We start from the raw sequence: 24,919 nt of genomic DNA, 5'->3' as shown, positions 1-24,919 counted from the left end.
AATAAAATAAATTTAATAAAATAAATTAAAATTTAAAAACTTCTATAAAGGTTGTCTTACATGCATCTCAGTGAGAGCCGAATTAGTTTTTTTTTTTTTTTCGTTTATTCTTGTATCGAGAAAAAAATATTTCTTGTTGTATCGTATCCAGTGGGGTGTGGTTCCCTGCAGGAACACTCTCATCTTCTTCTCCTCAGTTCTCAGTCTCTCTCAGTTGTTCACCGTGACAATCTCTAACGCTACCATGTGGGGCTTGTCTCGAAACCCATCTCAGTTTTCCACCAAGGTACTTAAAAAAGCTTCTCTTTTTTCCTTCCTTCCTTTTTGCAATTCCCTCGTAAAAGTTCCTTCTTTTGTTTTCTAAATTCGTGCTGCTGGAGGCTCAAGCACAGTTTGTAGCTATATAGATTCTTTCTTGGTTCAATTCTATTTTGAGCTTTTTTTTTTATCTAGATTTTTCTGTTCAGATTGTTTTCTATCATTTTGTGCTTTTTTAATTTGTTCTGTGTACGTAATCAGAAGCAGCAGAAGCAGGAAAGAGAAGGAGGGTTAGCAGAGAGTTTCAGGCCGGAAAATTTCATTCCGGGCCTTGTTATTGGTTTCATTTTTGGCTTGTTGCTGGATTTAACAACCCCCCCAAAAAATTATGCCAAGAAGAAGAAAGTCTTACCGGGAAAGCCCCAACAACAAAGCTTGGTCTCGAATAATGGCGATCAAGAGCTTAAAATGGTATGAATAATGCTTACTTCTTTTTTAATTGATTTGATTGCCTTGCTTGAATAATTAAGGGATGCAATTATGTTGAGTGGATAGCATTTTTACTTTTCCATGTCTCTTGGGATGTTTTGATTTGCTGTCAATGCAAAGGGAAAAATAAGTGGCTGAAATAGGGGAATTTATTTATGTTAATATTGTTTGTACTGTTGTTACTATGAGTGGGGTTTTGAAATGGTAGCAAATATGAGTGGTAATAGGAACCATAAAAGTTTAATTTGTGGCTTCTAAAGCTAATTAATTGTAATTGGGTGCTCAAATTTAGCTCTTTGTCAGTCCTTTTAATATTTTAATTGATTTCTGCCAATAAATTTGATTGGTTTCCGGTCACAGAAAAAGTTAATATGAGTTCATCTTAAAATAATAATAATAATAATAATAATAATAATAATAATTTTATATAGCTAGCTTGAACATACATTTGACTTTGAAAAAGTATGATTTCTCAAAATGCAGAAACCTGTAAGACAATTGTAAGCTTTTGCTGCATTTCCTAGAAATGTCTACTTGATGGAACAGACTTTGAAGGTTGAGATATAAGGCTATGCCATTATAGAGTGTTCTCTTTCTGCATAGGGCACAGTGCTGCCTTACCTTTTTGTGGACCATTTTAGTGTCCAGTAGCTCAAACATGTATGTAAGGGGAAGGTGGAGTTATTTGTCTTACGCTTTATCTGGTTTATATAAGGTTGAATAGTTTTAGTGTAGATCTTGATTTCAAAGAGTTATTTGACCAGATGAAAAATTGCTTATGACAGGTTCTGGTTGTTCGACAAGACCTGAAGATGGGTGCAGGAAAGATTGCGTCTCAATGTGCCCGTAAGATAATTAAACCTCAATAATTTTTTAGGTTTTGCATATTTTAGTTTATAATACTTAAGAAATTCCTATGCCTTTCTATGGATATCTTGATCCTCAATTACTTTGCTATTTATCTGATTAAATCTGTAATTGACTCACTTCCAGATGCAGCCACTGGCATGTATTCAGAACTGATGCGAAGGTACATGGAACTTAATTATGAGTTCAACGACAACTCCAAAGGAGAGTTTTCATTGGCTGATAAATACCATATTTGCTCTTCCATGTGTTTGGTATTCATATAGTTCCTGCAGATATGAGCACTTCTTAGAAAAAGTAAGAGGATATATGAAGAGATTTAGGAACTGTGAACTTGATCAAGAGTTGGTAAAAACTAAATGAATGCATGAACTTGTTATCCTTTTAGTCCCATTGTGAGAAGATCATTTTTAGCAGGAGTCCATGCTTTGCTAAATAAATGTTGCATCACAAAATAATTGCTCTCTGACTATTCTTGGTTACAACTTACAATATATGTTCTGCTTTGTATGCTTATTTATCATTTATCATGTCAATTTGAATTCTTTTAAAATGTTGTTCAGTGAACGGACACTTTTGAGTAGATGGGAGCAATGTGGGCAGCCCAAAATAGTTGTTACATGCAGGAATGAGCAAGAAATGTAAGAAGGTGATTTTATTTGAATAATGCAGTTCTTCAGAGTCAGTAAAATGCATATATCATTTTTTTTTTAAAAAGGCTCATTTTTTCCAAATTTACGGGTTAAAAATTCATTCCTTACAAGGAACAAGCTAGAGGAAGCAGCTGATAGCATTGGGCTTCCAACTTTTGTTGTCGCAGATGCTGGGCGAACACAGGTGTGCTTTTGTCTGATGTAGTCTTATAATTGATAAGATCTAATACTTGGTTGGTAAGCAGCCTATGAAATTCAGCATCTAGAGTCATGCAGTACATATTAAGGAAATTAGACATTTTTATGGCCGTGAATGTAGAACACATAAAGCATATAAAACTTGGAAACATGACATGAATGTTTGCTCTTGAAGTATTGTTATTTCTTTCTTATTGTGGACTTGTTTCCTTGATTTGCAATTGTATGTCTTTTTTGTTGGTATTTATTTGCCAGCTAAAGATTGAAGAGTTGTTGTTTGTTAAGCGTGTTGTTTTTATTGCACATAAACAAGTTTAATTGTTTCTATCATTGGAAATGACATACATGTGCATTTGAATGGAATGAATTTCTGTTACTGAAGTTTCAATTTTCTGGTCCTAATAATATACTCAGGTCTTAGGCACTCAACAGTTGGAATGCATGTCATCATTTCTAACTGTCAAGCTTTCAGTTCTGTCTAGTAAAACCAGTTTCTATCATATGAAGTACACTTGCTGTCTTCCTACCACATAGTGCCTTAGTTAAATGAATTTACACAAGCCATTTTTTCTCCATTTTACACAGGTTTCAGCCGGATCAAAGACAGTTCTTGCAATTGGACCTGGTATGTTTCAATTCTGATTGATCTTGTAGTTGCTTTCCTTTTATACTTTTCATTTTAGTTTTAACTACTACACTCTCAATTATTAGAAATATGTGGGCTTTTAAAATTTAAAGATTTAAACACATGTTAGATTATAAAAAACGACATGAACAAGGACTCGCAGATACTCGTAGTTGAATCCAGTTCTTCGCAATCTAATTGCTGTTGATTCCACTGTATGGGAGAATTGAAAAGAATAAGCCACAACATCCCCATTTAATTAGGAGCCTTTTAAGTTGAACTAAGCCAATGGCTGTAATGTTTGCTATTTCTGAGTAGGGTCAAAAGCATCAGTGGATTCAGTTACAGGAAAGCTGCGCCTGCTCTGAATTCGTGGAAGAAGAAGATGATCTGAGTTAAAATTCCTAGGTTAATTGGTCGATTTGTTTGCAACTAGTTCTTTCATGATCTCAAAGGACAGGGGCTTTTCCTTTATGGTAGTCCTGGGTACAGAGTCAGGGGTGGGTCAACCCACGTTGCAAGCACTTGCCAAGCCAGAAATTTTCCACCACTTGCATTCATAGGAAGATTGTTTACGCTTTGAACGCATTGCTCCGCTGGCTGACATCCTAATCATTCCATTAGTTGATTAGAGAAATTGAGTAAAGAAAAGTTTGTCTAGAGTTCTCTATTACTTTTGTGAATTTTATATGTAAAATTATAAAAATTAAAAATATGGATTACCTTATTTTCATTAATTCGACAACTAAAGGGAAAATTGTAAACGAATCAAGTCCTTGAAGCACAGCTTGATAAAAGTAAAGTTTGGTTTAAAAATGAGCTGAGTTTGAGCTCTAATTTTAGACTTATTTAATAAATGAGCTGAGTTTGAGTTTAGCAATATTTAACTCAAGTTCAGTTGGTTATACGGGTTCGCGAGTTGATTTATTTATTAAATAGACTTGTAAGCTGGCTTGTATATTGGCTCGTTAACTAGACTTGTGAATAAGCTTGTGAGTGGGCTCATTTTTTTTATAGAAATATTTATATTGATTTATATAAATTATTATCTTTCATAATGTTGTAAATATAATTATTTTATTTATGATTATTCTAAAACTAACATATTAATTAAAAATATGATATAGTAAATATAGGACTGTTCATAAGTCGGGTGTGAATAAATTATGCCTCCAATCCGATCCGATTTTTGTAAATTATTGCAATCTTTATATTATAAACCAATTCAACCAGACAAAAATTCCTTAAATTAGTTGGTCGGGCGAAATGGATATTCAAAACATTGAATGGACTTGCTAATGTGAATTGAATATTAATTAAATGCTTTTTATATTATGTGATAATTGTTATAGAATTTAAATGTCATTATACAATAAAATAATTGTAAAAACTAGTTCATCATACATTATCATATTTAAAATATTTAACAATATAATAAGTAAATTTTAAAATAATTAAAAAGTAATAATAAAATTTAAATATTACATTCCCTTAAATGAGTCTTGCTTTGCCCACAAAACAGAAGCAACAATAAATATTAAATTATATACTACAAAATGTTAATTAACTGTTACAAATTAACCCAGTTCTATGATTTTGCCCAAAATATACATTTCAACATTAATTAAAGAATATAGATGCTATTCTCCAATTATTGGTTGGCATAACTCTAGAAATTCTGAAGAAAAAAAAATAGAAAAATGCAAGTATATTACTAAAGAAAAAAAAAGAATTTGGGAAGATATTTGAAAAGAGAAAGTATATTACCAAATTCAAGTTCTTCAAATGTTTCCACATTATCCATTGCTACTCGAAGGCTTATCGGAGTAGGTGCTGACTTCAACTAATTTTGACAACATATCAAAGCCTCGACCATCAAAGGTGATAGAGAACTCTTAAGTGGATCTAAAATACAACAACCTGTACTAAACACAGACTTCGATGTAATTGTGGGAATATGAATAATTAAGACATCTTTGGCTAATTGAGAGAGAATTGGATACTTGACAGCCTTAGTCTTTCACCATCCTAAAACATCAAACTTGTCTTCAAGTTCTTCACAACTTTCTAACAAATACTTTATTACCTTTGACTTACTTTCTAATTTTTGTATCCCCTTCCTATGCTTTGCATATTTAGATTGAAAAGTTAAAATGTGTGCCTCATCTGTAGTTATTAAAGGGCTAAGGCGTACCAAGGCGCCAAGGGTCTTGGAGCTAGGAGCAAGGCGCGCGCCTAAGCAAAATGAGGAATAAAAATTAAAAAAAACAATTAAAATTCAAAAAAATATAAATATTTCATCAAATTTCAAGTAGCATAAAACTAAACATAATAATAAGTAATAAACATAAGGTAATAATAATTTTGCAATCCAAATAGAATAAAAATGAACTACTCTATTTTAAGAAACTAACATAAAGTGTTACAATCCTAAACATATTAACATAATAGACACTAGTCATATTAGTAATCAAAACCAAAGAAAGTAGTTAACTAGTTACAAAATAACTAGTTAACTACTCTTCAATCTACCACAAGAGTAGCAATAGTAATCAAAACTAAAGTCAAGTACTAATTAGTAAATACAAAATAGCTAGATAACTACTTCTCAATCTACTTCAAGTGTAGCATTAGTAATCAAAACTAAAGTACTAATTACTAATTGTAAAATAATTAGTTCGCAAAATAATTATTTCTCTACTCTTCAATCTATATCAAAAGTAGCATTAAAATGTCTTCATCTTCCCCTTCAGCTTCGTCCTCTTCATACTCATCTTCTTTAAAATCAATATCTTCATCTTCTTGGAAGATGTATCTTCTCTAAGTAAAGGAGTATCAACTCTAGATGGTGGTTTTCCTTTATGCTTTGACATAGATCTTGAAGCAACTGTAGATGCTATATTTTTTTTCAATCTTGAATCTAGTGTTGTAGGCATCCTCTTCAACTCCAGTAGCTTTAGCAACCACATTCCAAGTCAAATTGTCATCCTCAAATACAAGTTCATCATTTTCTAACTCTTCCTCCTTTTGACCCATCAACCATTCATTACTATCTTATATGTCTTTCAATGAAATGGGGTCAATGCGGTGATGTGCATCATATCGGTGCCTTAATGCTCGATTATACTTCACAAACACCAAATCATTTAATCTTTTTGAGCTAGCCTATTTCTTTTTTTACTATGAATCTGTAAAATGTAACAATTTTAATAAGTAATTTTTAAGAAAGAATAAATTAAAAGTATAATTGTAAAGAGACATATTTTGTTACTTACATGCTGAAAGATACTTTAATTACGCTCACAACTAGATGCACTACAAGTGAGGCTAAGCATTTTTATTGCAAAATTTCTCAAATCTGGAGTTGAAGCTCCATAAGCATTCCACCATTCAGCTATTAATAAAATAACGCATATTAATTATGATTAAAAAAAATTGCAAAACAAGATTAAATGCTTATGATTAAAATTATGTTACCCGGAGATATTACTGTTCGATTCCTAATTGTCACAGGAATCCCAAATATGCCAGCACTATTTTGATACAAAAGTAGTTGTTTCATGATTTTTTTTTGCTCTTGTTGGGTTGGAATCAACCTTTGTAGAACTGTGTATAAACCAGTCATAACCTCTTCATTTGTAGCAATCTGAGTATTTGAATAAAAAAATTTAGAATTCAAATAATATCTAGTTGTATGCAAAGATTGGTAGAGTTGGCTTTCCCATCGTTTATCAATGATCTCAAAGACCCCCTTGTATTTTTCCTCCTTTTTACCAAATGACTTGGCAATTGCTTTTTTAGCCTATCCATAGCCTCATAAATATATCTCATTGCAGGCCTTTTCTCACCATCAACTAATTGAAGCACACGGACTAATGGACCAGGTACTTTTAAGACGTATGCCATAGTAGTCCAAAAACTAAGCATCATCACAATACTAGTCACTTTCTTGCTAGTTTACTCTTTTGCCCACTTACTTGTGGTCCATTCCTCTGAAGTAAACATCTTTCTCAAATTAGTCTTGTGCTTATGGATGCATTAAAGGGTGAGAAAAATAGTTGCAAATCTTGTGACAGCAAGCCTAATTAGTTCTCTTTCATCGGTGAAGTACCGTAACGTGTTCACCACGCCTGGATGAACATAAATATAGCCATTCATTATCACTGCCCTTTTAATTGTGTTATGAAATTTTGGCATTTTTCCAATGTCTTCTAGAATCATAATTAAGCAATAGGCACCACAAGGAGTCAAGTACAAGTGTGGATGCTTGACTTGTAACAACTTTCCTCAAAACAAAACGAATATGATAACATAAGTTTTTATTTACTATAATCGTTAATTAGAATGAAATTTAAATAATTTAATAAAAATTAAAACTTAAAATTACCTACAAGCACATAGTTGCTAGCATTATCTGTCACTACTTGAACCGCATTAGCCTCCCCAACACGCTCCACAATTCTATCAAGCAGCTCAAACATCTTTTCACCAATCTTTGAATACTCTTAAGCATCCACAGACTTAAAGAAAACTATTCCCTTTGGAGAATTCACTAAGAAATTAATCAAAGTTCTTTGCCTTTTATTTGTCCAACCATCTGCCATTATAGAACAACCATACTTTGCCCATTCTTCTTCATAGGACTTCAATGAATTCTTCATATCAGTAACTTCTTTGTTCAATAAGGGAACTCCCAATTCATGGTAATTTGGTGCCTTCAAACCAACACCAAATTGTCCAACAGACTTTAATATCACTTGAAAACTTGGATAATTAGCAGTATTGAAAGGAATTGCTGCATCATATATCTATCGAACTATACCCCTATATGCCTTTTCTTGCAATTCCTTTTTACATGCCTCATTTATGGTAGTTTGCTTCAACTTTGCATTTTTCCTATCTTTCACTGCCCTTTCTACATTTTGAGTAAAATATACATCAATAGGACCCTTTGTCCTTTGCTTCTTTCTCATATTTGCAACTTTACTACTTCCTTGCTGTGAGACTTCTATGTTTGCACCAATTTCATCTTCGTTTTCATCATCACCCATCCTTTCAAAATCTTCAAAATCAGAAAAAGAACTTTTATCAAAGTCCTTTGCTGCAACCTTTTTTAGCATATAGCCTTGTATTTTTTCACGTACATGTGCTGGACACCTTTTACACATGGTGACATTGCGATATCCCTCAGCCAAATGGTGCTTAGCTCGGTAAATCCCTCCCTTTGTAACTTTATTATAGAAGTTACAAGCAAGATCATTTGTATTTGGTGACTTAAATAAATGCTCATACTTCTAAGTAGGATCTTTTCTATTATTGTCACTTTTTTCTCCAAGGGCAGCAGAAGATGTTCCAATGCCCATCTTTTACAACCGAACAAGAAATATCAACTCCCTATATCAATAGCATAGCAAGTTTAGCAAAGTAATCTATCACTCACATACAAGTCACAAACACCCATTCAATTGTCATTTCAAATAATATTTGTATTCAAAAAGTAAAAATTACAGTAAATAATATTTGAAATATTCAAGAAAGAACATTCAACAAACACCCATTAAACTATTTTATTTATTTATGTTATTATAGCAAAAAGTATGTTAATTATTAATATGTTAATAACTTAATTATCAATATATTACTTATGTTGCAACAAACACCCATTCACTCCTGCTATGCTACATTATCAGTAAATAATTTATTTATTGCCATTTTATCTATTTATGTTAATTTTCACTTGTCTTTTTACTCTTTATTATAATTTAAGATATAAAAAATTAAGGGTTAGAGGGTTACATGTGACAGGCAATCAATAAATAGCCATATGTTGAACAGAGAATTGAAAAATAACAGCAAAAAGAAAGCAGACAAGCAGTTGGTGTCATCAATTAGCAACTTATGTCATCAAAAGGCACAAAGCAGCTGGTGTCAGCAAATAACAAAAATCAACTCCAAAGAAACAAAAAAAAAAAAAAAGAGTAACAGATGCAGCATAGGTGAACCCCTAAATCACCAAAAATTTCAACAGTATAACAAGGAAAAAATTGAAAAGAAAAGAGCATGCTAGCTATAGCCATGGCTTGAAAACCAGTAAAAATGAAGAAAAAAAGAATAAAGAAAGCAGCAGCCATGGCTTCAGAACTAGCAAGAAGGAAGAAAAGAAGATGGAGAAGAAGCCGATGATGAGAAAGAAAGAAAAAAAAGGAAGGAAGGAATAAGAAATAGAAGATGTCACACCTTACCCTTCCGTAAGACACAACATGATCCCGTAGTATACCTAATGAATTACCAAACTTCGCCTACCGATAACTTATTAAATACATTACAAGAGATTTTAAACAAATTCAATTCATTTTAAAGTGAAAAGTGATGTTAAAACATTATTAAAAATTCTTTAGTTGGAGTTTATGTCACAAGCAAATATTTTGGTAAATTTGATTTTCTGCAAATTTTATAAAAACTTTGGCAAATTGCCGACTGTAATTTGAGAAAACAGTTCTATAAAACCTGAAAAAAAAACACTTCCAATACTAATTTTTCAATCTCAACTTTAATACTTCCCAATTCAACACAAACTCAATACATTTTCAATATCTATCAATTTTATTTAATGTATCCAATATAAATACAAAAGTCTAAATTTTACAAAAAAGAAAACGAAAAGAATATCATTACAAATTATACTGTATAACTGCTCAACTAGTACAAAATATATATATGAACAAAAATATTTACATCAAACTAAATTACAAAGGGTATAAATAATATACCTGTACAAAAATCCTCAAACAGTGCTCCCCTATCACAAGAGCAGCTCACTCTGCTGCTTTATCCTTTTCCCCATCTGTGATAACAATAAAAAGCCATCACTGAGCAAACACTCAGTGGTGCACAATAAAATTTTAAAAATAGCTGAGCATAAAAAGCATACATCGATAAACACATTTTTGAATCCTTTCATAATCACACTTCATGAAGTTGATATCAACTTTTACAATACTATTTTATCAAAATAATTTATAAATCACAGTGTTGCCAATCAATACATAACTTAGGTCATAACACAAAATTTCCAATCAATACCGTGTTGTACACCACGACAAAGAAATCTTAACCCCACTAATCGAAATCAATGAGGGAGGTGGCTAGCTAGCTATATGAGTACTCATCCAATCTCAACCTCAAACTGGCAAGCTAGAGAAGGAGAAATATAGTCTATCTCAACCCTATAAATGAAGGAGGAACATAGTGATATTGCTATGCCAAGTGTGAATCCAAAACCAAATTCAAAATCATAGTGTTCAAACATTTCATACAAAGCACTAATAAATTTTCATTCCAAATTTCTATTTACAAAATAAGCAACACCACATTTCTCAAAGCTATAATAAACATAAATTGCTCATAATACATGTTCAAATAAATTTTTATGTAGAAAATGAGAAATAAAAAATTATTGTGCACAAACCTCGTATATGAGCTTTTCCTTACTTAACTCCCTTCTAGTTCCTTCCTTGGAAGGCCCTTTCTCCACTGAAACACCAAATTAAGGTGTTTCAATATTTATCCAAATCATGTCTAACCATAATTATAGTAATTGCATTTGCATCTTAAAGTGACTTATAAGGTCTTATAAGTAGAGCTCTTTATATTCTTAGTTATGGAGGTTACTATTCATTTGACTAATTGGGTAAAATATTGACTTTTTCATACTTAATAGGCATACTAGTTCTAATTCCACCCACATACCACATTTTGGGCTATAATTGTGTTGGCATTGATTGCCAATTGAAATTCCAAACTCCCTAAGTGAAATTACAAAATTTTAGTTTTGGGTCATTTGGTTCTATTGTTCCATTGGACCTTCTACAGTAGAAATTTGGCCAACTTTTCTTCATCAAAGTTGTTCCTTAATGTCTTAGCTTTAATTTCCTTTTTGAATCACTCTATTTGGAGTTTTGTAGCTCAAGTTATACCACTTTTTCTGAGGCTGGCCGAATTAGTTAAAAATTCAGAATTCTGGGCAATTAGGATCGTGGCAGATTTGAGAACCTAAGTTTGGTTGGCAATTTGATTAGGTTATGGTCAAAATTTGGGTTGGTGTTCTTCATAAAAGTTGTTCTACTATGTCTAATCTTTCCATTGGTATAAAAATCAGGTCATTTAGACTTTTCTACACCAAGTTATGATCATTTGAACAACTACTATTTATATGGTCAATTCTGTACAGTGGCAGGGCATCTAATCCGGATTCAACTCAACTTTTCACTAACTTATGGTCAATTTTAGTGCAAGGTTTCTACATGAAAATTATAGCTTTGGGTCTTAATTTTCATCTCTAATTGGCCTTACACCAATTGGAGTAACATAATTTCAATTATCGTCATTTGAGTGGACTATGGTCAGGCTGTCTAGAATTAGACATTACCATTCACAACTCAATTCCTATTTCAATCATTCAATCACACTCCAAACCACACCAATTGACCAATTTAAGCCTCAATTAGGTCAATTGGCATCAATTCACCAAATTGGAAAATTTCCCTTAAATTTCCAATTGTCAAGAACCCTAATTCACCAATTGCTTTAATTCATGATATCCAAATGCATAAATCATCTCTACTACTCAATTAAGCTTGCCTACACCTTTAATTTCATCAATTCCAACTTCTTCCTAGGCTGGCCGAATTTTATGGGATTTTAAATATGTATGATCTTTCATGTTTTTCATGCAATTCTCACTTATTCAACCTCATCTCCATACATAATACTTAATTTAGATGGAAAGAAGGACTTACCTTATTCAAGCAATTTTCCTCTTCTCCAATCTTCTTTCTTTCTTCTTCTTTTTGTTGCCAATAGCTCTATTAAGGTCCAAAAGCAAAGTTTACCTCGCAGTCACTTCCCGATTTGATCACCCATCGTTGTGACCTTGGCTCATTTGACCCATTATGCTTTGTTTTCTTTATTTCCATTTCACCTTCATTTAATTTCTATTAATTTTTGTTTATGGGTTTTCTAGATGACTTAATTATGGTTATAAGCCTCTAGACTATCCGGACTGACGCTGATCACCAGAATAGTAAAATGTATGGAACTAATGAATGTAGGGGTATTACAAAAGAGGAAGTAAAAAATAACAAACTTGAATACAGAGGTCAACCAAGTTTCTAGAATCTTTTCCTTCTTTTTGTTTTCTTCTTCTTGTCTTCTTCTTCTTGACTTCTTCTTTTCACATTTTTTTTTTAACTTCTAAAAGGGACTCCTATAGTTGTGGAGTGGGGCTGTTATAAAGGTCCCCTTCACTGCTGAGGTGCGCTTGGGATAAACCTTGAGTCTAAGTGTGCCTAGAGCCTAGGCAGCACCTTCTTAATATCGCCCACCTAGATTGTTTTAAGGGGCAAGAAGCTGAGCCTCCATTGCCTGGTGCCTGGAGCGCGCCTCAGGCATGCCTTTAACAACTATGGCCTCATCCATCTCATCAAAATTCATCTCATCAGAACCTTGACTAAAATTACATGCTTCTTCAATGTTACTTGAATGACATGACAATTAATTATCATACAATTTAACCAAAATTGCTTCCACTTTATCCCCCATCTTTTTAGCCATCAAGCTTCCATAAACTCCATCAAAACAATATCTCACATATGCCAACTTAAAGCGAGGATCTAACACAACAGCTACAAATAATAAAAAATTAAGATTATCCTCATTCTTCCAATATTTATCAAGTTTCCTCTTCATTTGAATGGCCATTGAATTAAAAAGTGTATCGTATTCCCCCCCAATGTGTTCAACCTATCTATTAAGACCATAAGCTCATGGAAAAAGGCATTTGATGCGACATACAAAGAACCTGACAACCGTAATGTTACAATATAAAAAAGCCTAAAAAACTTCACGAATACTCTAGCAACTTTTCAATCTTGTTTACTGGGAGGACCAATATTTTCTATTCCATCAAAGTAAGAAAAGTATTTTGATCTTCTACTTCTAACTTATCAAAAGCTTTTTCAAAATTTTCAGCAACTTCAAGCATCTTATACTTTTTATTTTTGTTTTCTCTGCACACATCTTAAAAGTTTGAGACCTAATAGGAGAAGACCTCACATATCTCACAGCATTCCTAATCTAACAATTAAATGATTAAGGTCTTCTAAACCCTCCTTCAAAACTAGATTCACAATATGAGCACAACATCTCACATGTATGAACTCATGACCCAATATAGTACCCTTCCAATCCTTAGTTTCCCTTTTCAAATACCTAATGGCACCATCATTGGAGCTTGCATTGTCAACAATGATAGTAAAAATATGATCTATCTACCAATCTAGTAAACATGTCTCAACCATCTTACCAATTGTCTCATCTTTATGATTAGGAACTAAACAAAATTTAAGATCCTTTTATGTAAGTTCCATTCACTATCAATCCAATGAGCAGTTAAACACATGTAATTTAGATTTTGGACTGATGACCAAGTGTCAGTGGTAAGATAAATTCTTTGAGACTATAAAACTTGCTTTAATTTCAGTTTTTCTTCTTTATAAATTTTCATACAATCTCTAGCAATAGTGATACGAGATGGAACCATAAATCTTTTTTCCAAAACATGAGAATAGTTCCTAAATCCTTCACCCTCCACAATACTAAAGGATAACTCATCAATTATAATCATTTTAGAAAGCTCCCTCCTAATTTCCTCCATATTGAAAGTCTTTCCTCAAAGACTACCACTAGAACTTGAACTAACCGTAGAGGCTGAATTAGCACCCCTTTGGGTTTTACTAATTCTATAAGGATATTCTAGACATTGGTTGTTTAAATAAGCACATAGATTACTACTTCTATGATTTTTTTGAATTGCAAGCATAAGTTTTCCCACAATAAATACAAACTGCCCTAACTTTATCTCTTTCCTTAACCCTATTAAAGTGATCCCATACTGCAGAGGTTCATTTAGAGCCTAGCCTACTGCATTGCCTATTAGGGCAAAGAGCACTTTGATTAGCCTCGTTATCCGTCTAGAAAAAATTACAAGAAAATAATTGATTTAGAATGCTAAATATACAAGGTTGATATAAGTGAAATAGACAAGTCAAAGAAATATTCTATGAATGACAATGGCAATCAGAGCTGCCTATAAATTCAACAAATCAAAGTAAAGTTAAATTCATCCAAATGCTGCAAAGAAAATCGGTGAATAGGCCATATGTAATAAATAATCAATGGCACAAAAACTTGTAAAAAAATATTAGTTTTATAAACTTGGCAGTAGATAGTCTACGAAACATGTATGATTTGGTAGAAACAAAAGGAACAAAAGAGTCCTCAACCATTCAAAATTGTCAACAAGTGTCATAAAAGCCATGCGTATGGTACAATCACTTGGAATTTTCCTCTTAATAGGATAAAAGTATTAAAAGAATTATTAAATAAACTATTTAACTTTACTCATATGCATGTTTAATTTTCACATTTTTATTCATTATTATGCCAATAAGTGAAGATCCGCATCACATTTATACTCTTATTCAAGCTTAGACTATCTAATAATCACTTGGAGAAGATAAACAACTTATAATAACATTAACAATACCTGTGTTTTTGTGAGTTGATCCCTCAAAAATTGTAAATAAGCTGTAAGAACTTCTAAACTAGCTTTAGCATTATCTAAATTCTTTTGTAGAAGGGTAGTAGCCTGCACTATAAAAAGTTACAGATGAATATTAATCCCATGCAAATTGAAAAAAATCAATACCCAAAAATTATAAAAGAGTAAAAGTAGCAAAGAAAAACCATTAAATTAGATAAACCAATCTACAGATTACTCAAAGAATGAACATAGAAAATTAATGTTTTGCTGCAAGCTTTGGTGCTCCATAATCACAACCAGGAATAGCACAACAATAAAGAAGTCAGGATTACTGGATCACAAAGACTCTTGTGTATTCTACTTCATCAAAGTTAACATGGTTAGTCATATTATTTCCCAAATTAGGATTATCCAAACTTAACATGGTTACTAAAAATTATATAAGATGAAAGAAAATTAAAGGAAATTTCAATTTAGATGCAAACATGAATACAATATAGCATTAGAAAACTTTACCCAAATAACTGCAATCTTAGTAATTTAAAGGAAATGAAATATTACCATGCATCTCTACCCAAATCATTGCAACCCAAATTGCTGTAAACCTAAGAGCCCCTTTCAATACAATGAAAAAAAAAAGGATAAAAGAAATAAGGATAGTAATCAAACAAGTACTGACCAAAATCCAAAGGAAAAGGATATTATTGTGTTTAACAGAGTAGAGAAGGAAAGAAATAAGAAGAGAAAAAGGAGAAAACTACCTATAAAGCGATCATTGGCGACCAAGGAAGCCTCTGGAGTGGAGCATTAGCCACGACGAATTGTCCATGGAGGATGTGAGATTGCAGACAATAGAGGTTCTAGGGTTAGAAGCTTTTAATCAACCAACCAACTGAGGAAAAAGTGGAATCTATTGTAAATATTCAAACCAACCCGATTTTGTATTTAAACTGAAATTGGCGAATCGGTTTAGTTTGGGTTGGTCGGATTGGTCAATTCAAATTTTGAAAGTAAATATATTTTTTTTAAGTTAATTTTTATAATAGAAATAATATTATAACATTATATATTAAATATATGCTCCTAATATAAAATAATTTATTATTATTTTAAATTATGTTATAATCAAAATCAATATAGCATTTACAAAATATAGTTATTTATTATTTGAACTATTATATATATATATATTAACTTCATAAATAAACCAAAATTATGTAGTTGAGTGTCAGTGTGATTTAAAATATGGACTGTCTCTTTCATTCTCTTTCTGTTTCTTTTTAAATTTTGAACTTTTAAAATGTTATATTTCAAATTTAACACTAATATATCCCACCATTATTATTATTATTATTATTATTATTATTATTATTATTATTATTATTATTATTACTATTATTTTCTCTCTATATCTGGTCTCTCTCCCTCTCCCTTCCTATCTCCTTGACTAGTTCTCTCTTTAGTGAACTTTAAACTTTAAAAGACTTGTCGCAAGCGTTTTGCGGTCGTCGGACGAATTCTCACTGAAGTGGGAAAAGTGAGGAGTCACCACTTTAATTTTGAGGGAAATTAAAGAAAACCATTTTTTAAAAATTAAAATCCACTTTGAAAATGGAGATTCTAGGTTCGGGGTTCGTGTACAGGTGGGGAAGGTATTAGGCACCCCACCTCATCCCTCAATGACGGTAAGCAGATTTAATGCTGTGCTCTTTATAAATCGGTAATTTAGGGGGTAGAATGATGATGCTAATCCTTTGTGCAGGTAAAAGGAATATTTGATATCTCACTATTTAGGGTTGCCCAAGAACACGAGTACATGAGATGACCCTTCAGTGAATAGGTGTTGTGTAATGGATTTTATTGGGCTTTAATTCCAATATTGAAGTTGTGATTTTTTTGTTTGGATTTAAGCTAAGAGAATTCGGGTAAGAACTCTCTCCCGATCTCTTAATGTGTTTTGTAAAAATTTAAGCGGAAGATTTCGGATAAGAACTCTCCCCTGTTCTCCACATGTTTTATTAAGATTTAGACCGAGAATTCGGGTAAGAACTCTCCCCCGATCTCTTAGTGTATTTAAGAATTTAAGTTGAGAACTCGGGTAAAAACTCTCCCCCGATCTCTTAGTGTTAAGAATTTTAATCGAGAAATCGGGTAAGAACTCTCCCCCAATCTCTTAGTGTTAGGAATTTAAGTTAAGAACTCGGGTAAGAACTCTTCCCTGATCTCTTATTGTGTTGTGTTAAAAATTAGACTGAGTTCGGGCAAGAACTCTCCCCCCGAACTCTTAATGTGTTTATTAGAATGGCATTTTATAAGGAGGATTCTGGTCAAGGGTCCTTCTTGGCCCTTTTTATGTTGGAATGAAGTACCGAAGGCGCAAGAAATCCGTGTAAAGTTTTTCCTAGCCTATGGGATCTTATAACTAGATGGTAGATGGAAGACCGAACTCCTTGTTGATCTTCCGCATGATCGCTTTATTAGAACTCTTTGATTAGCGAGATCCGATCTCTTTTAGTCGCTCGCCCGGGATCCGAACTTATCTTAATTCCTGATCTATTGTCTTGTTGACTGGGTTCATTCTAAGGCCTGATCTTATAACTTATTTATTTGTCCTAATCTTGTTTTCAACCTATCTGACCTTTGCTACAACTATCTTCCTTTATCATTTTTCATTTATTCAGACCAAAACTCTCATGTTAAAGTACCCCTGCCTATATTCTTTAGAGTATTTTCAAGTCACCTATAACTTGAATGTATACTCTCAAAGGAAATGAAAACTGAGTGACGATAAATTGAATTTGCGAGTGAATAGAAAAAGAAGACACAGGAAATAACTTTGAGCCTATTCTGAGACTTAATATGACTGGATATAAAAGAAACTGTAACACCCTCACTGGAGTAATTCCGTACATTCTACTGTTTCGGTGACCGGTGTCGGTCCGGACAGCTAGAACGTCTGGAAAAATATTTAGATTAGAGTAAGGAATTATAAATAACTCAAACAATAATAAGAAAAATTTAGAAAAAATTTTAGAAATAAAATACAACCAAGTTAAAAGAGACGGTGCTATAGCGATGGGTGACCGTACGGGGAAGTATCGCTAAAGACAGTTGCCGACCCCAGACCTAGGGGAAAATTCATGAAATAATTTTTGAAACTCCAGAGAAGAGTCATTGAGGTTTCTATGGCATTAGAATGCCAAGAAAAGGTTTAGAAAAATTTTTCAATCGGTATAGACAACTTTAGTCTGTTAAGCCAAACGGAGGGCATTTTAGTCATTTCGTCTTCAGAGATAATTTTTGGCCGACTTGTCCAGTTAAGTAAAAAATTATTATGATCTAAAATATGAATAAATATTGCTAAAAATTGAATTGAAAATGAGTAGAGAAAAGAAGAAAAGAAAATGAAAGAAAATACCTAATTATGACATCATATGATCTCATTAAAAACCTATCCATCAATCACAATTAAGCATCACTTAAATTAAACAATAAAAGAGGATAAATGATACAAAAAAATCAAAAAGCAATCTGTTTCTTCTTCACCCAAAACCAGAAGTCTCACTCTCCCTAACCCATTCTTCCATGGAAGCTTAAGGCAAACTTGAGACAACCCACCAAATCACCTCCAAACCCTAATTTTTTTTCATGAAAAATTATCCCTACCACTAGAGCAAGCATTGAAAACAATTTGAAGAGGAAAAAGAAAAGTTTTGGCAAGCTTGGGAGTAGCTCCAACAAGGTTAGTACTTATACTTACTTCCCTCTCTTTTTAATCCTTGTTAGGAAGACTAATTAAATGAGAGTTTGTTGAAAAATTGAACAAAACAATTATATTGAAGTATGTATGAAAATTGACAGCCATAGGAGAAGGATGAGATTTGTTGATTTGTATGAATTGAATTGTTTAGAAGTGGTTTGTGACCAGAAAACTTGAGTTAGATGTTGGATTATGTGTGTTGGATATGTTAGATGGCATGATAGCATGAAATGGACACTTGGAAATTAGGGTTTGTGAAAAAAATTAGGGTTTGCTCATGAAATGGTATATTAACCTTGTAATGGTCAATTAGTGGCCATTTGAATGTGTGTAAGGAGGAATTGAAGTGAGTAAGGATGTTGGATTTGAGCTTAGGCATGCTGCCCTTGGTGACCTGCAGGACTGATTGTGAGTCCAGTAGGTTTAGGCAGCTATAAATGGAGTTGTATAGGTTCAATTGGTACAAGACCAATTGGACATGAAACTAGACACATAATAACATAACTTTGGTGAAGAAACCCTGCTCAGAAAACCAAACCAAGTTGGCCTAAAAATTACCCTAATTCGGGTGACCAATATGATGTCCCAGGAAAATGACCAAATGAACAGTGTTTGTTCCAATGGTCATAACTCAGTGTAGAAAAGTTCAATTGATATGAAATTTTACTAGCAAAAAGCTGAGACATAGCCCTACAACGTTCATGGAGAACATAAATCCAAATTCTGACCATAACCTAGTCAAATTGCTAACCAAACTTAGGTCACCAAATCTAGCAGAACCAAATTGCCCAGAAATTCTGGATACAGGTCAATCAGGCCAGTTATGGTAAAATAACCATAGCCTGAGATACAAAACTTCAAATGAAGTGATTCAAAAAAAGAAATATAAATAGACACAATAAGGAACAACTTTCATGAAGATAATTTTGTCAAATTCCTACTGTACAAATGACTAATAGAACAGTAAACCTAGGGTATGAAATTTGAAAATTTTGAATAACATAAGATAAGCTTTGAAATGGTATTGGAAATCAATACCAACAAAAATAAAATGCAAAATGTGGTATCTTGGAGAACTTAGGTTCAATAAATTTATTATGTATTAAAAAGTCAACAATTTGAGTGAATAGTAATGTGAATAGTAATACAAAGACACAAAGTGTAAGAACTAAATTGGTAGAGTAAATTAAGATATGAAATTTGGAATCCATAAAATGTTCATGGATTACTTGAAATAGAAATAGTAATTTACCAAAATGACTTAATGAACATTTAAGTTATATGAATATATAATTAAGATTTGTATTCCCATTACTAGTAGGTTTAATAAAACATGAGTGATACCACTTGAATATGAAATGAAATTAACCTAGATGGATTGTTGAGACTTATACTCCCAACACCAATGGAGTTCATAATATATTAGCAATACAACTTGAAGTATGGAATGTGCTTTACATGAATAGATTGTTAAATGAATAAATGTGATAAAAGTGTCATTTGGGATTTAGGTTCCCATCAAGAGAGAAAGGAAAGATGTTTTGAATGTGAATTGTGATCAATATGAATGATATAAGGAATGTATGAATATTATGATGAATGTATAAATTATGGAATTTGTCATGAAATAATGAAGTCATAAAATACAATATATTAATATTTAATGATATTATGTGCCCTTGTATTGCCTAGACATGTGTGTCAGATTGGATAGATTGACATGCCAATAGGGTATTGTTTAGCAGTACTGCGAAAGGCTTTATGCCTGTATTCATGACTTTATGCCCATATTCATGGCTTTATGCCAACATTTATGGCTTTTATGTCCGATTATGTGTTATCATGGCTTTTTAGCCATACTGACTGCATACGTGGTTTATGTTCTGCATCCTATGGTATGACGGCCCGAGACACCGCGGTGTCCTGTGCCAATGACCCGTTATCCAGTTTAGTCAGCCTGTCATAGGTTACCTGGGCAGAGAAAAAAAATTATTGAAATAAGTTAAGAATATTAGCAATTAAAAATATTAAAAATTAAATAAAATAAATGAGTAAGATGACCTAAAATAAATTAGAATAGTTATTTATTAGAAAGAATCGAAATGAACTGGACCGATATTAAAATTTACTTATTATGAGTTATCTAAGACAACCTAGCAAGTATTGAGAAATTGCTAAAAGAGATTCTAGAAAGCAACATAAATGACGAAAAATATACTGTATGGTAAATTTCATATGAACCTAGTAAAATTATTGAGTATAAAAAATATGCTCCAATTATTTTTATTTATATACATTTTTTGTTGTTATATTATTGCACTACTAAGCAGCAATGCTTAGCGCAATGGATTTGTTTCCTCGCATTTGTACTGAAGTTAAAGCCCAGCGAATACTAAACAAAGATTTTGGAGTCTGATCTGCAGAGTATTCAAGGTTGTCACCTCCTCAGCAATGCATGTAGATAGGGCCCATATAGATCATATTATGTATTTTGTACATTATAATTAGTTATTATTTGTATTGTAAACTAGGAATTGTATGTTGAAATATAGATTATGGAACTGTAATTAATTTGTAGATCATGTAAATTATGAAATTATGTAATTATTTTGTAAATTATGTAAATTAAGGAAATTTGAAATTTTACATATGTAATTTGAGAATGTTTACATATGAATTGAGTATGAATAGATTTGTACAAATGAGTATGTGAATTACAAGAATTGAATGTGAGATGAATATGATGAGCATGAATGATATTTTTATTGTAAAATATTATTGAAAATTTCAAGCAGGTGAATAGTGAAATATGTCAACTGATGATAAAATAGGAGAAACTCTGCTAGTTTCTCCATAGAAAAATAATTGATATTAAATTAAACGAATTCAAAATTACTAAAATAATAAATTAAGATAAGATAGGGTACTCCGGTACCGAATGTAGCACACTTTGCTCAGCTACACTGTAGTCGAGTGAGGGGTGTTACAGAAACTTTAAAAGAAAACTTAAGAAAACAAACCAAGGATATTTAACAAAACAACAATGCAGACACTTACCTGTGGAAAGTTGAGGAGACAGATGAGCTGACTCCGGTATCCACTAATATTGCAGAGGTGAAAGCTGACAACCGAAGGACTTGAACTTACTTGGGGTAATGAGAACAGATCTGGACAAAAGCAGTGCACAGATACTAAGGCAGTAGGAATGAAGCGGAAAGAAAATGGTTTCACAGAGTAATGTATAGGCACTGAAAATGAAAATCTCAGGATTTAGAGCTCCTTTTAGTGAAATACTTCAGAAAACTGATTTCTAAAGTTTCTCAATACTTTGAAAGCTCAAAATGGCAAGACTGAATCAAAATCCAGAGTCTTTCCACGATAATCACCACCTTTTTTTTTTTTTTTCCATTCTATAGTGCTGCATGCAGGAATTTATAGGGAACGTATGTCCAAAATGAAGGGTTAGGATCTCACCAAGGGGAGACAAAGGGCTCAAATTCAAAATGACATAATCTGATGTCTGAGAATTAAAGAGAATCAAAATGGAGGGTCGGGAATCCATTCAGAATATTCGTCCTTTCTCTTTTTAATCCAACGGTCCAGGGTCTTGCCTTACGAAATGGATCCAAAGGCTGAGAATAAAAGGCACCGAATATGTTATCAGCTTTTAACCTAAGGGCTCCAAATCCATCCTTATAATTATAATCAACGGTGGAGATCGAGATGTACAGGGCTGGTTTAACTGCTTGGGCGTCTGGCAGCTAGGAGGGCGTCCTTGCAAATGAGATGCGTGGTGAGGATCTGATCATGCTTGCAAATGCTTTAACTAACTCGGATCTGACGATGAAGAGAGTTAATTGGAAGTTATTTAACCCCTCTGCGTTCTCCGATCTCTATAGGTCATCTCCTATTTTTTCCGATCTTCCCATTATGACCATCCCCTTTTAGGATCATTATTCTGATCTCTATCTCTTGCATCGGGTCCCCTCTTATTTCCCGATCTCTCTCATTCTGATCTTTTGAGATCACCCGAATGATGTAATATGATCTTTTGAGATCGCCCAAATAACGTAATTGAGATCGCCCAACTGATATAATCACATCTTTTGGAAATAAAATGAAATTTTTACTTTGAATTTTTTTTTTGTTATTGCATTGGTTATTTTTCTGATCTTTGATATGTGTACTCGATCTGATACCTAGACGAATCGCCATTCGCCGATCTTTAGGTTTGGAAGTTTGTTCAATCTGATGACCTCAGTTGACCGATCTCATTTATCCGATTTTTTTACTACATTTCTGGAACCTTCTTGCTACGTGTCAAGGAGGCAGTCCGGTTCCACTAACCGATGCGTCGCTTGGGACTTCGTGAGCATTTAATGCTCAAATGGGTATAAATAGGGGGAAAGGTAGTCATTTGTTTCTTTATGTCATTTTCAGACCTCCCACTAGCAATCTCAGCACTTTCTCTCGCTTTTTAAAGTTTTCAAGTACCGATTCATACTCCGGTAAGGATTTTGATCTTTTCTCGGTTAAATTTCCTTTTTTATTTTGTGAAAATGAGTGGTACCGAGCGTTAGAGAGCTGCGAGCCCACCTTTCGTCAATATTTCATGGACTTCGAAAGAAGGCGACACGATTAGACCAATCGGAGCAAGCACAGCCATCATTCCGATTACCGGTCCGGCTACCAGACCAAAGCGAGGAACGTATTTGAGAAGGGAAAACCTGTCAGTTGATGAGCTGTCATCAGTCCTGAGAGAAACCGATCTCTAATCCACAAGTCAGGAGTATAATCTACGAATTGACTCTTTTGAGCTGATCAGATATCATAGCGATCTTCGAGCCGATCACTTCTTTGAAGAAGGCGATCTCATCATAGTGTATGAGGAGCAGTTGAAGGCCGGGCTCCGTTTTTCCTTGGATAGATTTTATAAGGTCGTCCTAAAATTTCACCACATCTCGGTAGCTCAAGTGCATCCGAACTCCTGGTGGACCTTAGTAGCCTTCAGAGGCCTCTGTTGAGCCAAGAGACTGGAGCCCACGGTGAAGGTCTTTGCCGAGCTACATAGGCTTTCTCAAAGAAAGGATGATGAATTCTGGTTCTTTCAAGCAAAGTCGAACTGCGGGCTTTTCACCGATCTCTCTTATTCGCTGAAAAACTGGAAGGATCGGTTTTTCATCCTTAGGAGCAAGAATCGGAACTGCTTTTGAGGGGATCCCATGCAATTGGACTTATTTGGTCCCCCAACTTCCTAAGAAGCTTACTTTAACTAAGGACGAAAATGCCATGGTGAAGGAATTAAAAATTCAGGCAGCCACCCATAAATATTCGTGCTTAGATGCGGCGATGGCCAAACTGAAATGGTGGATGATGCGGCTGATCTCTGAGGAAGATTACGAGCTTCAGCTTTCTAACCTCGGTCCTGTTACTGGTACAATCTCGATCTCTAGTATCTCAATCTTAGCAAACTCACTGACTTCTTCTTTGTGCAGATATGGCAGGTGGTAACGCTTCTAAAGAGAGTCGTAAGCGAAAGAGGGAGGTCTCTCGAAAGGTACGAGCGATGAAAGAGGCTACTGCCACTACTGCTCAGATGCCTCGATGAGACCAGATAGAAGTAGCGATCTCCCCTCCTCGACCTCAGGAGCAGCCGGTCCTAGAAGTAGAGGTCATCGTCTGTCCACCTCCACAGATTGAATGTCCGCCTCCTCCGATCTCTTCCAATGTAGAAGGGTGTCTTCTGGCCCTACTATTAGAATGCTCTCCCGAGGAGCTCAACTCCTTATCCAATCGCGAGAAAGGAACTGTTCCACCTGAGGGAACCCCGGTCTAGCCAAGGTCATGGGCGCTTCCATCTATTTTTAAGAAGATCAGAACCAATTGGCTAAGGAGAGTATTGATGATATTTTGACTTAAACAATGAGTTTGGGCTTGGAGGCTATTGCAAACTAACATGTGATCAGAGAAAAAGCCCACGCCTTAAGGAAGGAGATTCTTAAGGCGGTCTAGAATGCCTTAGCTGCAAAGGCTTAGCTCTCCTCTGCCAATAATTACATTGCCAAACTGGAAGATCGGGTGAAGCAGTGCGAAGAGAGGATAGCCGAAGTGGAGCAGGAACTTGAAATCTCCCGAGCTGGTCGATCTGCCGATCTCACTCGTTTTGCTGAGGAACTTCGGGGGAAGGAGGAGGAGCTCCAGGCCAAGGAGGAGGAGAGCACTACGAAAGAGGCTGGGGCATATGTGAACGCCATAATGACCTTCTGGCCGAACTAAAGAAGCATTATCCTGAAGAGGACTTCTCCTAGATGGATAAGCTCATTCCAGAGGCCGAAGAGGACAGTGATGAGGAGCCCGAGGGTGAGGAGAGAGAGAGGGATGTAACTGGGGCATAGGGCCGAGAAGACCCCCCTCGCTAATTGACTTGTATATATTTTATTTTTGAAATGGATTGAAGTCTTTTTTTT

The 24,919-nt window shown here is 33.9% G+C and overlaps 1 protein-coding gene across 1 annotated transcript; it reads left to right on the top strand.

The window, feature by feature from the left end:
• Positions 1–80: 80 nt before the first annotated feature.
• Positions 81–3,827, top strand: LOC110639785 (uncharacterized). Its single transcript, XM_021790862.2, has 8 exons — positions 81–286; positions 520–729; positions 1,533–1,593; positions 1,741–1,777; positions 2,178–2,255; positions 2,379–2,451; positions 3,051–3,090; positions 3,409–3,827. The coding sequence occupies exons 1-8, from the start codon at positions 245–247 to the stop codon at positions 3,456–3,458; spliced, it is 591 nt and encodes a 196-aa protein (XP_021646554.2). The 5' UTR covers positions 81–244; the 3' UTR covers positions 3,459–3,827.
• The last annotated feature ends 21,092 nt before the right edge of the window (positions 3,828–24,919 follow it).

This window comes from Hevea brasiliensis, chromosome 4, assembly GCF_030052815.1.
Source record: "Hevea brasiliensis isolate MT/VB/25A 57/8 chromosome 4, ASM3005281v1, whole genome shotgun sequence".
NCBI classification, from domain to species: domain Eukaryota; kingdom Viridiplantae; phylum Streptophyta; class Magnoliopsida; order Malpighiales; family Euphorbiaceae; genus Hevea; species Hevea brasiliensis.
Note: the sequence above shows the minus strand (reverse complement) of the source record. Positions and strands in the feature narration are given on the sequence as shown.